General features: G+C 45.1%; 1 protein-coding gene across 9 annotated transcripts in view; it reads right to left on the minus strand.

Annotated features, from left to right (window-relative positions):
* The window catches only part of TAOK3 (TAO kinase 3), a 93,999-nt gene that overhangs the window by 8,919 nt on the left and 70,883 nt on the right, over positions 1 to 14,197 (minus strand). For all 9 annotated transcript variants that reach the window (XM_082325175.1, XM_082325176.1, XM_082325168.1 and 6 more), the window contains one exon: positions 7,653 to 7,787. In XM_082325175.1, the coding sequence (XP_082181301.1) occupies positions 7,653 to 7,787 (135 nt within the window). The remainder of the gene's footprint in view (positions 1 to 7,652; positions 7,788 to 14,197) is intronic.

Below are 14,197 nucleotides of genomic sequence, written 5' to 3' on the forward strand. Positions count from 1 at the left end.
CTACCGGAACTGAAAGTTTTCTAACAAGGGAACACTGTTCTGGAACTGTGTGCTCTTAACAAGATTGATCAGATGGTCTAAGCAGATTTTAAACCCTGCTCAGCTGAAACAAACCCACAAGTTCTACATTCATTTCCATGCCTAAGTGCATCCGTGTGAAAGGAGGAAAAAACTCCAGTAAGGTGTGCCAAAAATTTTCAGAAGAAAATGCAAATGGTAATGCTTCCATTTCAAAAGAAAAAAAGTGTCCAAGACTCATATTTTTGGTTTTATTTTTTATACAATCACAGGAACTTCACATATAAAGATCTGCTGATATTTTATGATAGACCTGGGAGCCAAAAGCTGGAGCCCTGGGTGCATGTGTAGAGCTGCGGTCCCCGATTCTGTACAAGGGGACCTCTCCTTCTCACACTTAACAAGTACGAAGCAAAGAGCTCAGCCCTTTGAAGGTGATCACGGAAGCTTTATGAACCAACAGCCCTTCCTGCGGTCTGCCAGAGCCCAGCCTTCCCGATGAATTTCTCCGGAGCAGTCAAGAGGAAGAAGTGGCACCTACTACAGCACTGCTGTCATGCGAAGGCTATTTTTCAGAGACCTTCAAAGTAAGTTCAGACGTAGGATGGGATGCACCTACAGACCTGAGAAAGCTCAAGTTCAACAGAAGAAGAGCTGCTGCTCTACCAAGCAGCAAACCAAGCCCGCTCGCCGGCAGCCCTGTGCTTCAGGATGAGTAGCTGATAGGAAGCAGCGATCAAGTAAGAGCTCCAAAATCAACATGCAAGTTTAACAACACAACTGATGTGTCACCCAAGGCAGACGGCATGCTGCCACCTGTCTCAGCTCAAATGACTACCAGCACTCAGGAGGGGTGTGAAGAGGAGGTTAGGAAGAGCCTTGCACAGCCTTCACCTTAAAAGAGATTAACAACAATTTACAGTCAATAGTTAGCAACCAAGAAAATTATAGCCAGAGTCCCAGACTAGGAACAAGACATGAAAGGATGAAGCTACTGAAGTGGACAGCCTCTGGTTTCCCCCCATCCCTTCCAAAGACAACCCCAGAGAGAAAAGGAAACACCTAATTGCAAAGAAAACAAAGAATTAGTCTGACTACGGTGCTGTATCAGGCTCCGTGCCCAGCACGCGATGATGGTGGGTTCACCACATTAGTGAAGTCAAACATCAGCTACGAGGTAAGTGACGCTGCATCAACCGCATCCTCCTTGTACAAGGAATTTTGGGATGTTATTCTGAAGTTGACTAGATTAAATATATACTTACACCTCAGCAACTGGTGTAACACAGCAGCCTTCAAATGCTTGAGACTGGGTAATGAAACAGACCCAAGCCAGATACCAGGAATATGTGAGACTGGAGAACTTACTACAGAAACACACAGGCAGTATCAGCCCTGTGTATTGCTAGAGTTCAAAAACCCTTTTTTTTTTTTTTTTTTTAAAGCCTAACAATGACAGCTACGCTTTGCAGAAGTTGGTAAGCATTTGTAGGAGCTTGCGTATTACAGGCGAGTTCAGCAAGAATAAGATCTCTGACAGAAGCTTCCAGGTAATGCAAGTTTCTCTGAGAAGTCATCCGAGTTAATTATAAGAGACAGATGTCAGGGAAGACAGGCAAAACCCCAACATTTCACATACGCCATTTACTATGTTAAATGACATACGACTTGCAGGGAACAGACTCGGTCAGGGACTTGCAGAGGTGCGGAGATACGGTAACTACCACGCAGCAGTACAAGATCATAGAATCGTTTAGGTTGGAGAAGACCTTTACGATCATCAAGTCCAGATCTTCCTGGATGTGCTATTTTTGAGGCCCGGCCTTTTTGTGAGCAGCGGGATGTTCTGCGGCCCGCTCCGTTCCAAAAAGTTGGCAGAACAACGCAAACAGCAAGAGCATAAGAAAAAACGGATCTAAGAACCCACTAGCAACTTTGCCAGTCTCCCCTTTGGTTTAATCTCTAATGAGATTTAGAATATGCACTTGTTTCATTTACAGCAAAAATCATTAAACTTTTATCCTTATTTGTTTTGCTGCTCCTGCGCACCCCACTTCCAGTTTTGCTCAGCTTGTCTCTACCAGGACAAGAATTCCATCTTTGCAAGATTTCACGTTAGGTCTGGGATATTTATCCCCAACAATAGGATGCAATTACTATAACACTAGCTGATAAAAGCCTTCCAGGCACAGCAGCAGGTGAGACATTAAAAAGTCAGGGGAAAACAAAAGAAGCCTTTCATTCCTGAAGACAAGAGAGGAGGAGAATGGTAGACTTGGTGGACATTTTGTAGATTTAATGTCTGTGTGCTCACGCTAAAGACCCAATTTATCACCATAATCTCTAATCAAGACCAACGCTCTTCAGAACTCCGGCTTCAAAGACAAGGTCTCCAAATGGTGATCTCAGAGCATGGATGAAATTGGAAGAACTTAGCTGAACATGCCCAGTTCCGTACCAGAGAAGTACTTCAGACTAAGCACGTCAACACACGAATGAATAAAGGATTATGGTTTTAAAGATGAAGCCCCTAATGAATGAACAGCTTGAGCGACCATTTTAAAAGAAAATTTTGGGAAGCTCCAGTAATCACCTTTCTGGTGTTCTTAGACAAAGGCACTCGGAACTTTACAAAGTATTTCACAAACATAATCCCATAGATTATGATGGGGAAAAAAGACGACAACTGAATCGCTCATTGCAAAGTTTGTTCTCCACATAACCAAAAAATGTCAGGATGCTTTAAAGCAGCAAACTGCAGTTTCCTGAAGCCCTATTTGAAGCAGGTAATAATCAATCAGGTCATCAGCAGAACCAAAAAACCTGTATAAAACAGAACAGCTTTGATTAAGGTATGACATATTCTCAGTTTCTTATCTCTCTGTATCTTTGGCACACACAGAGCTAAGAAGAGAGATGCCTTTTCCAACCTACTCCCACAGGCAGTTCACTTGCCGTAAAATCCAAACTTTCTTTCACCCCTCCAAGATTTGGGCTTTACGTAAGGAAGTTGGGCTCACGACTTCTCCTCCGAACAAGCACCTCTTTAGAGCTCCTTCTTCTACATTGTTTAACCAAGAGACCAAACACTCTCCTAAAGAATGGTTATTCTCACCTCTTGATAACCAAACGAAACACCGAGCTCCTCTTTAGTGGACAAGGCAGAGTATTAAGCAAGATACTGCCAGCAGCCTCTCGCAGCAAGAGAAGAACTTTGAGATGAGAAAGAACAAATTCAGTATTTTTAGAGCAAAAAATCTATAAAGGCAGCAGCCAGATGAGTCCATTAGGAGAAACTCAACCATCTGGAATAAAATGTCATTGCTTCAGCAGAAGAGGGTGCAGGAGAACAGCCATCATGTAACCATACCTGGTTTCGGAGTCAGGCTGCCCTGGTGTCACTGCAACGGCCACATCCAGAGAAGCCTGCTCACACGTACCTAGACATTTGGCTCTGCAGACCCAGGATGAGATCCCGTAATTCTTTTGCTGGCATTTGGATTTCAAAGAGAATGCCAAGGCCTTCGACAGAGTCCACGCTACCTGATCCTTCTGTGAAGTTTTAAATATTAGATCATTTCATTTGAAAATTGTAAAAACAGCTATCGAGGAAATCCATGAGGCGGTTGGGAGTTAAGGGGTCAATCACAAAAGACATCCAGAAATGCAGATCGATGCATCTCTGCACATATTTAAAAAACACCTTTCACTTGAAAATGTTGATAGGTGTAGTCTTATCAACATGCAGAACCTCTACTCTTCTTTTTAAACAGAGCTTTCTGAGCTTCAAGGCTTACATTTCTAGTCGTAACTTTTAATTTATGGATCACTGGTAGTCTGCAAAATAATATGGAGGTGTAGTAGATACCTGATCTCCATTTCAGATACTAACTTTCACCGCAGCAGCAGAAATATGCAGCGCGTTTCCCACCACTGTTCCAAGCGAGCGATGGTTACCGTTGCCACGGCAGTGTCATGCAATTAAAAAAAGGGGGGGGCAGAGAAAAGGGGGAATGTGGTCTACACAATGACCACAGAGGAAAGAGTTAAGGTCTAGGAAAGAGTGACTATTAAAATTGTTGCTTGAATTATGACCAAAGGTAAGCTCCTTCAGCTTTCTTAACCACATTTGCTCATGTTTTGTTTTGTTTTTTTTAACCTGACTAATAGCAAAGCATCACTGAAAGACTAGAAAGTTGTATTCCCAACCTGTTTCTTTGTGGATAGCCCATTTCACTATTTTATCTGGAAGTCCGTCCAGTTTCCTTCTTATTCACACGATGCTTTTGCAGAGCAACAGAGCAGGGGAATTACACTTCAAATCACTGGGACATCTGGAGTACAGAGCTGTCTAATGTAATTCTCCTGGCTGTAACCCCTACACTCGCCGAAACTACCCGAGCTTGTTTTTGCAAAGAGATCCAACTTCCAAGTTGAGAGCATCCTTTTAAAAAGGCCAGTCTTTCCTCCACCTGCAATATCCTGATTTAAGGGTGAATAAGAAGGACTTGAGGGCCCAAGACCCTGGACTCCACCAGGAGGAACAGCCATGAAGCAACACGCACAGCCCCCGGCGCTCTTCCTCTATAACACTGCCCTCCTCTCATGTTGGGGGTGGTGTTCAGCAAATCCCACAAGCAGAAGTTTTTACACCCAAATATTGTCCCATATTATTGAATCTGGGGCCAGAACTCCTTTTTTTCTGATTCTCTGCAATACAAACCACCTGATGCTCTCAACTGCATGACCCTTCTGTGCCCAGGAAGCGATACCCAGCTCTGAGAAACCAACCGATGGTCAGCAGCAGCCACGTAGGGAACCATCAAAGCATGCTGGTTTCCTTAGGTTTTAACACCATGGGATCTTGAGCACCCATTCATATAGGATTAATTTTTTTTCAAAGATGCCGTTGAAAGAGTAAATTAACATGGCGAGATGAATAAAGTCTGAATTTCTGGCTTCACACTGTAAGTTTCAGGTATGTTGAGGTCATTCTCCCCATATCAGCTACAGGGCTGACCTTGCCCTCCCCACAGATATTTAAGCAGGAGGCAAGGGGACAGGCACGAGAGAAGTTTTCCCTTGGCCAGAAGAGCAGCGGCATCCAGCACCACTACCCACTGACATCACCCAGCCACCGAGCGGTGATCGAATGCACAGTGATAAAAAAAGTGTGCTGACAGCCACGCCGGCACTTCAAACCCGAGCACGTACGCTGCCATTCTTCACGTTCTCTGGGATAGGTTTCAACTTAGTGGTTTTTTTTCTTCTAAATTTCCATTTTGGAACATGAAGAGGTGGAAATGAAAGATTATTAAAAGGGAAAGCCTATCACAAGATTAACTGAAATGAAATAAAATATTTCTGTTGTAAAGTCAGGGAAACTTCTCCCTCGCCACATAACCTCAGAACCTAAGGACACAGTAACACCTCCTGCAGTACCAAGGTGGTGCTTTGGGAACTCCCCTCTATACCGGGAAGGGGATATGTGTGCATACGATGGGGACAACGAGCCTTTTGCATGACATACTACCATGTGCTTTTCCTAAGGCCTGCTGGCTAACACAGTGAGCCAACGGGTGGGACTTCCCAAAAGATGCTGTGCATGTCCTGCTCACCCTAAGCCCTCCCAGCAGGAGCCCAGACACACTCCGTATCAGAGCACGTTCCACAGAAAACCAAATGAAGTTCTCCAGAAAGCCTACCATCTCCCCCACCCAGTAATAATTTTATCTTTATCATCATTTGGTCACCGAAGCAGAGAGATTTAGCAAATCCAAGCGACTAAGGAATTAAAGTAGACACAGTCCCAGCCCCACAGCAGGCTGCCATGGGATTTAGGAGTGACCTTGGGACATTAGCTGCCTTCCTCAGAGCTCTGGGAAGACCTCGCAGTCCATACCTTCATACCAACATCTTCCATCAGCTCCCAAGGGGGCTTTGCCATGCAATACCTTCAAGCCACCCAAGTAGCCCAGGGATGACATATTCAAGGAAGACAGGAGTTATTGACTCTGCTGCTGATGGCAGGACAGAAGGTGCAGCAGCTTTCCACAGGGAGTAGGAGAATATGAATATATTCAACACACATATCTATTTATCAATCAAATTGTAGATATGTTTGGAATATGATACTTGAGCCATTCATCATTTCTTCCCTCCAGCCAACCTAACTGGATCCTACTTTTATTGGCTCAGTGCAGGCAATAGCGTTGGCACTATACTGGGTGCGTGCACACACACATACAAAAGAGAAAAATTCACAAGGCAGAGGGTCTCCAGGAGACCGAAGATCCTGCCTGCGTCAGGTGCGCTGCATGAAGTCCTCTAACGCACACATTTCTAGGTCACTCCTTAAATTGGGGGGGAAGGAGGGAGGGAAGGGGGAGCAGGGGACACCGGCCTGGGGAGCACTCAGGCTATGGCTACCCAGAAGTAGACCTGCAAGAGATGGAACTCAGATGCTCCCCCCAAATCTCAGCCCGTGAAGCATCTGGCCAGATGTCTGTATGCCACAGCATCATTTTAGATTTTAACAGCAGCAGCAGCAACCACCACACAGAAAAATTTCAGCTCCTGGCACTGCTGCTGCTTTTTCCCTCCACTCACAACCTTTAGCTGTGGTCACACACACACACACAGTCCGCCTTGTGCACGTAGAAATCCAAAGCGATTCGGGGGATCAAGAAATGGTGGTATTGAAGGAAAAAAACCCACCGTTCAGGCAGGGTAAAACAAGAAGGGGAGGGCTCGCTGGTGTAATTTCGGGGTTGGTCTAGGATGATGTCATAGCACTGAGCAAGTGCCATGGCCAAACAGCGGGTACTTCCCAACGCTCCCGTCCCTCTGACCGCTAATACCGCCGGGCTGAAATATTTAAGATTACATTTATTTTAGCTCTAAAAGGCCATTTTTCACTCTTTTCCCTCAAAAAGGTTGCTACCGACTGCAGCCCGTGCGGATGCGAGGTGGGGGAGGCGGCACGACAACTAACTCTTCCGGCACACACCCCTTTCCCTACTACAAAGGCATCCACAGCAATCACATTTGCAATAGTACAAATCTTGATGGATTCATCCCATCCCCCTCCTCTTTGTAAGCCCACAGCCCGCTGTAAGCCCTCTCCGTTATCGCAACCCAGCAATCCTGCCGAGGGATCAAGCTGAAAAATGCAGTCACGGTACAGTTGCTTGAAATAAATGAATGAATGAAAAAAGCAGCCAGCAGCTCAGCCGGGAAGCAGCAATCTTATTGTTTCAAAACCCATCTGCATCTGCATCTCCACAGCATTTAAGCGTCTTGCACACGAGCATATATACACACTTTATGCACATGCAAATAAATATATTAACAAAAGAGGTAGGTGGGAAGGGGGGGGAGGAATCTGAGATTATATTAACTTCATCCAGGCAAGTGGCTTATTCACATACACTAGAAATATACACGGAAATTAAATATATTCTACATTTTACATCTTACACACACAGAGCTAAAATATCTTTCAGTGCAATATCTAGTTGCTATGCCAACAACACCACCAACAAAATATAATTAGGAGAGGAAAAAAAACCCATTCCTGACCCCTTTGCAGAGGGAGAGGGGGAGAGAGGAGGTGGGGTGGGGTGGCTGCTTACCAAAGATGCTGATTTGATTGTGGCAAAGCGCTCTCGGTTCCGGTAGTGGAGGGCCTGATTCTGCACTGACTGGGTAGGCCGCACCTCAGGCCTGCGATCCCTGTGGCCCACCTCATCCCTTATAAATACATGATCCTGCAGAAATGGATAAAAACAAGGAGAAAGTCCGGCTGTGCTCTTCCCGCGGCAGCTGCCTCTCTCTCACCCCTCTGTCTGCACAAGCGCCGCTGTTTGAGAGGCATAGTTCAGCTCTCTGCTAGCCCCGGCAGCTCCCACGGTACAAAATGAATAAGCAACACATTGCAGGCTCGGGTTCGGCGTGTCAGCTGATCGCTAGCGGGATGCCTTCTGAATCCCTGGCTGGGTGGTTTTTTCTTTTTTTTTTTTTTTTTTTAAACCTCCAGTATTACATATGTGCAAAAAAAAAAAAGACTCAAAAGCATGAAGCGATGCAGAGCAATCAGGATCCTCGGAAAGGTCGGCTTCAAGCACTGCAACCCAGCAATCCCATTAAAAATGTGATTTCCATGTCTAGCAAAGAAGATGCTGTTCCCTTTTAACACAAGAGCAACATTTTGCCTCATTCCCTTTGCCGAGTGGTTCGTCCTCGATAGGGTTTCTTTGTCTCGTTTGCTATCTGCTGCGGAGGACGAGCATCCTGGCTAAAACCACGGCAGGCTGGAGAGGACCAGGAAAGCCTCCGTGGCCACTCAGGGATCCTGCTTTCCAGTCATGATCCTGCACAGTTCTAGCACTTTCTCTCCACAGCCCACAAAGGAATTTTTTTTTTTTCCCCCCTTTTAAAGCAACAGCTCACAGGTTTTAGCACGAATGGTTCCCGGTGCAACCTTCCTCTTGCTCGCTGGCGAGGCTTCGCGAGGAGCGGCCGTGCATCTGCGAAACGGCGCGTGCAAATCTTGCAACGGAACAAAGCTCTCGCCCAGCGTAGAGAGGAGAGACCCTGATCGGAAAGGCCAGCAAAAAAACGCCACCGCAATCCCGCCAGTTGACGTGGTGACCGCCGAAAGTCAGCGCGCCCGCAGGCTACGCCTTCAGGATGAGCAGCCTTCGGACACCAGGCGCGTCCCGCTACCTCCCGCCGCAGCTTGCCCAGCGGCGTGGGCTCCCCAGGGCAGCCGTGACGGTAGCCAGCGTTGGCACAGCTGCCACGCTGCCATCTATCATGGTTTCCTGACTCCTATCCTCAAGTTCCAGCTCCTAAAGAAGTCAAAGGAAACTTGAGATTCCTCCTGAATTAAATCAAGTTTCCAGCTGTCAGGGGTGCAAAATAAAAGCTCCAAGCGCCTATGCCAAAAGGCAAATAAAAGACGCCAACCCTTGCAGAGAGCGGCTGCCTCCGTGCACCGGGTGTTTGCAGGCCAGCAGAAGCAGCTTTGCCACCCTGCCATGCCAGAGCAGACACCAGTAAGGTCAGTAAGGCCTATGGTGAGAAACCAGCCGATGCGGAGCAGCGTCTCCGCCATGAGACGTGCCGACGCTCCTTTCCCACTCTGCAGACCCTTGTTTCCCTCCCTGCTGTCCTCGGTTTCTAGCTGCTTCTAGTCTGGACCCACGCACATTCAGCCACTCTAAATATGATTCTGTAAATGATTTCAAGCAAAAGCCAAACCGGTATAGAAATGCTGATATAAAGAGCTGAATGATGCATTGATTTAAAGTGCTTTAAACCCAGTACCTTTCCTCATATCCTTCATTTTGAGCGTTTCTGCTCCACGCTCACCTTTCACTTGCCTTTGCCGCACAACGGCCAAGCCCATCACAGCACCAAACCTGCACTGGCTCCTCCGTATCCACTCGAGGGAGACAGAAGAAGCTAAAACAGTTAAAAAGGACGGTCCTCCACAGAAGTAGTACAAGTACAGAGTGTAATAAAAGTAATAAAAAAGTTGCAGTTTAATTTTATATTGGTCATCCTCATACAGGACTTTCTGTTGCACTGTCTGAGCAGGGGAAGGCAGCGTTACAGAAGGGCAATTACCGGCCATTGGGCTGATCTTAGCTTTTCAACTTGTTCGTAGGCCAGGCAGGGCGCTCAGACTTGCACGCTTTCCTGAGAAAGGTACATCTCAGGCTCTAGAACAGGCATACCAAAAAACTCTTGATTAAACGTTTCAAGTTTAACAGTATCACTCAGTTTAATTGGACTCATGGCTTCACTGGAAGAATATCAATCCCAACTTTTCCACAGCTTTGCACTCTTGCTTATCAAGTAGGTGTAAGGAGGACTGTGAAATACAATCGGGGATAACCCAAAGCAGATGGGCTGGCAACTAACATCACCTTTTAGTTTGGTATTTCTACTGATGTGTTTTGGAGCCTTCTGGCACAACAGCCCCCTAGCCAGGCAAGGGACAGAGCTAGAAGCAACGCTGACCTTGGCCTCTCGCTCTCCAACAAGCAGCTCTGCAGAGATAAACCCGGCTCTTTGGGGCTCGTGCAAACACAGCCTGATGCCAATGCCCTGGTACGAAGCAAGCTGGAGCCAGGGGAGAGGAGTCAGCACTGCAAACGGGAATTCCTTTGTTACAGGCTGAAACTGGAGCACCTCACGTACAAAATAAAGCTGAATAACAAAGTCCTGCGGTAAAGATCTATACAAGACTTACCCATCTGAACCAGGGAGGACTGAAGAGAAACGATAGTACACAGGAGCTACTATTCCTCTACTGTAGCTATGAGATTAAGGTGGAGACAGGACAAATATTCCCCATGGTCATATGCAAAGCCTGCAGCAGCACACGTGAACGTACAAGGTCCTAAGGTCTGCTAGCAATACCTCGATCCCTGGACCATCTTCCCTCTCTCCATTCCATTAGTATGCCAGGGTGAACGTGAAATATTAAAACCAGAGGAGCAGCAAATCGCTGAAAAAAAAGACCTTTAAAATGGGCATTCAGATTTTTCAGAATGCTCCAAAACACCACCTAAAATGACAAGTTGAAATTGTAATTACTTCTTATATGGGAAAATTAATCTGTGGGTTACTTTCTGTTATCTAAGAGGTGGATTCTTAGAGGGCAGAATGTCACCCTGGTCTTGTTTTATGGGACTTCTAGTTATTTCAGTGCACATAAGAAGCTCACAGCAGAATCTAATTGCCCTTCAGGAATGTGAATTAACTGCATTCTCCATTTCAAATTGAGCTGGGCAAGGAATGGGAAAATTCCTTTGCAACTGAGCAAGCAAAAGGACCAATTTCAAGTGGACAAAAAACTCCGTGGTTGTCCTTGGCACCCCTTCATCCGGGATCTGAGGCTTCTGCATCAGGCAGGCAACCACCATTAACTCCCAACTAAGCCCATGCAACCTTAATTGGCAAAAGGTTTTTCAGAAAGGCTGCCACGCTACCAGAAATAAAATCACTTGACATGAAGAGTTACCCAATCTAGCAAGTTACACTACCACAGAGGCTGCTGGTAAACAGAGACCTGTAAGACAAAAAAACCTAAGAGTAGCCATTGACTGATGGCTACTACAACAGACATCTACCTACAAAACCCAGAAAATGGATTTCTGCTCTTTTTATTTTATTTTCTCCTCCCAAAAGCTTGCTAAAAGACATGCAATCCTATCTCCTTTCAGATCTTGGCACAAATCGGGAAACTGTTTCAAACTTTTAGCTCCAGATTTGCGGGAAACAAAAATGCAAAACTGTCACCTCAGCTCAAGTTTCTCAGTAAGTAAAACCTGATCGAAAGCAGCCCAGAAACTTGTCGAGTTTGGGTCAGGGCATCTCTCAGCCCTAAAGCTGCCGTTCAAACATTGCCTTGTTTTTAAAGTAATGTATATATCACTTTCCATCCGTTTTCTGTGTTTATTGCAGTATTTGCCTTATGAATACAACTTCAGGCATGCTCAGATCACAACTCACGTGAAATCATGAAAATCCTTTCATTTGGGGTCAACCATCTAGAATCTTCAACTTCCTACTAAAGAAATCATTTGTTCTTCTGACTGTATTATCTGCTACATCAACAGTTTTCAGGCTGATCCCAACAAATGGGGGTATTTGGCTCGGTGGTGGCTTGGAAATTGCTGACCATATTTGCCAGGACAAAAACTCTCAAACATTTCTACAGTATTACCTGATCAGAGAGCGGGTGGAGCTTCCAGTTACTCAAGAGATGCTAAAGTGCAAGGCTCTCAAAACCAGTGGAAAAAAACCCAAAAGGCAGGACTCCTACATATATTATGGATTACTAAGTAACCAAAAAAAAAAAAAAACCACCAAAATTGTTCTTGTGGAAGTTAACCTCTGGATAAATAGAAATACAGAGAAGCAGTCAGGACATTTGTTCAGACACAACTTGATTCAAGCGGGTACCAGCTGGATTTCTAAATGGCACCACTGGTGTATTGTCTGAGCATCTTACGATGCTCATGGGTTTCTGCTCAAACCAACGAGCCTTGCCCAAGGTCACCCTACAGAGCAAGAACCTGAATTTTGCTCTCTCGAGTCCCATGCCCGTTGTACCTCACGCAGTCTTTTCATCCTCTTCGCTGAAAAAAAGGGCTTTACCCATCCCCTGCCCCCAACACCAGCACATTTCAGGAATCGCTGCTTAACACCGTTGCCATGCATTTTTAACAGCGACACGAACAGCACGTTGCTAACAGTACCTTCATTTTATGTTCAAGATATTCTGCCTAGACTCCTTCCCGATAACACTTAATTACGCTGATCAGATAATTTTTTGTTTTTAGAGAAAGACGTAGCTTGTTCCAAGAAATGCTAGGGAAAAAACACCCACGCAAATACATTGCTGCCACAAAACTTCCTGGGTGAATAAAATACCTGCTCAGAAGACACCTGGAACAAGCAAGCTAGAGAAGCAAGCAGAAAACAACTCCGTAGGTAGATGGGAGTTGATTTTTTTTTTTCCTACAGAAAATCCTACAGAAAAAAAAAAAAAATCAATGCGAATTTTGCCTCAGATTTTAATCCCAGCAAAACCAGGCAGACAGATCTATAAATCGCATTTGATATTTACATTTTTTCAGTATATAACATTATCATACGGCTGAAGCGACCCTTGAACTGACAAAGCGTCAAACACAAGAATTAACAAAACACAAGCAGAGAAAGGAGTCCCATCGTCTTCGGCAGCTGATTTAGAAACTACACCCGCACTGCAAACTCCGATCACACCGGCCTAGCCCGAAGCTGAACCACCCCAACTTTCGCCTCAAAAGGAACATCCACTTGCACGCTCCATTTTGTGCCACGCACACCAAATAAAAACCTTCACAAACACTGTTTACACAAGAGGATTCGCTAACTGGAAAGGACTGCCAGTCTCCTCGACAAATAGGAAAGGCAATTTCTGAGCCATAGTAAGGACTTTAATGGAATTTAATGGAATGCAGCAAACCCCTTCCTTCTAAGGATTTAAAGAGCAAGGAAAACAACAGTGCGCCATCGTTCATTTTAATACATTGCACTAAATGCCTCGATAACCTACAGAGAGGTTTAAGTATCAAGAGCCTTTCAAGAAAAGGCTTCACGTCACCAACCTGCTTGACGTGATTCCAGAAGGCACGTGAGGGGTCATCACACGCAAGCCAAGACTCAAGAAGCCGTTACCTAAATATTCTTTACATCTCATAAAAACGACGTCTTTTCCAAGTATGAACCATAAATCTTGATATGTAGGAAAACACCCTCAGCTGTAACTCATGTAGAACCGCCACGCCAGAGCACTCTCCATCCACAGAATTCGGCAGGAATGCTGCATGTTAATCACGGCAGTGACAGGCGACGCGTACAGGTTAATTTAATGGACTTGGAAACTCAAGTTGCAACAGTTATTACAGAAGTACGTTTTCATTACAGGCACCGGGCAATAATTTGTGATGATCAACTATGAACATCCTCTTTTTATCCTTTTCTTATAAACTAGATTTTAATCAGAAGAGTTTCCTGACATTTTTATTGCCCAAGTCTCATCTTCATAAGTACTGATGATTTTAAGGTTGAAGTAAGGAACAGCAACAGCTCTGTATTGCAGTTGAACAAAACCATACCGTACGGGCTTTCTGTTTGGATTAAAAGACAACAACCTTTTTTACTATTATAAAGTTTTATGGAAATAAAATAATACCACGTGGGGGCATCCTAAATCCTACCACTTGGCATATTCATTTAGGACAACAAAATGAGATTTCTGGGAAGCCACCTGTACCCACGCTGACACACACCTGCAGTTGAACAAAGCAGACGACAAACTACCTGCAATGCATCAACTGATGCGTATCTTCTTAGGGAGCCATAATCTTCATCCTCGTTTTAAGATGAATTAATTGATACCTATCTGCTTTTAAAATCTGGGTTACGTGTCTTTGAAGCACAGTGTATTTGGAGTTTAACTCCCTGCCCCATTTTGTCTTTTTTTCCCCCCCCTTTCTCAGATACAACGGGGTTTGCATTAGAGCTGTCATTTACTCGTCAGTTCTCAACCTGTGCAGCTGAACAACTGAATTAGCTCCCAACAGCAGATGGACACGAGAACGTGCATCCATAGGTA

The sequence above is a fragment of the Platalea leucorodia genome (assembly GCF_965183815.1).
Source record: "Platalea leucorodia genome assembly, chromosome: 12".
NCBI classification, from domain to species: Eukaryota; Metazoa; Chordata; class Aves; order Pelecaniformes; family Threskiornithidae; genus Platalea; species Platalea leucorodia.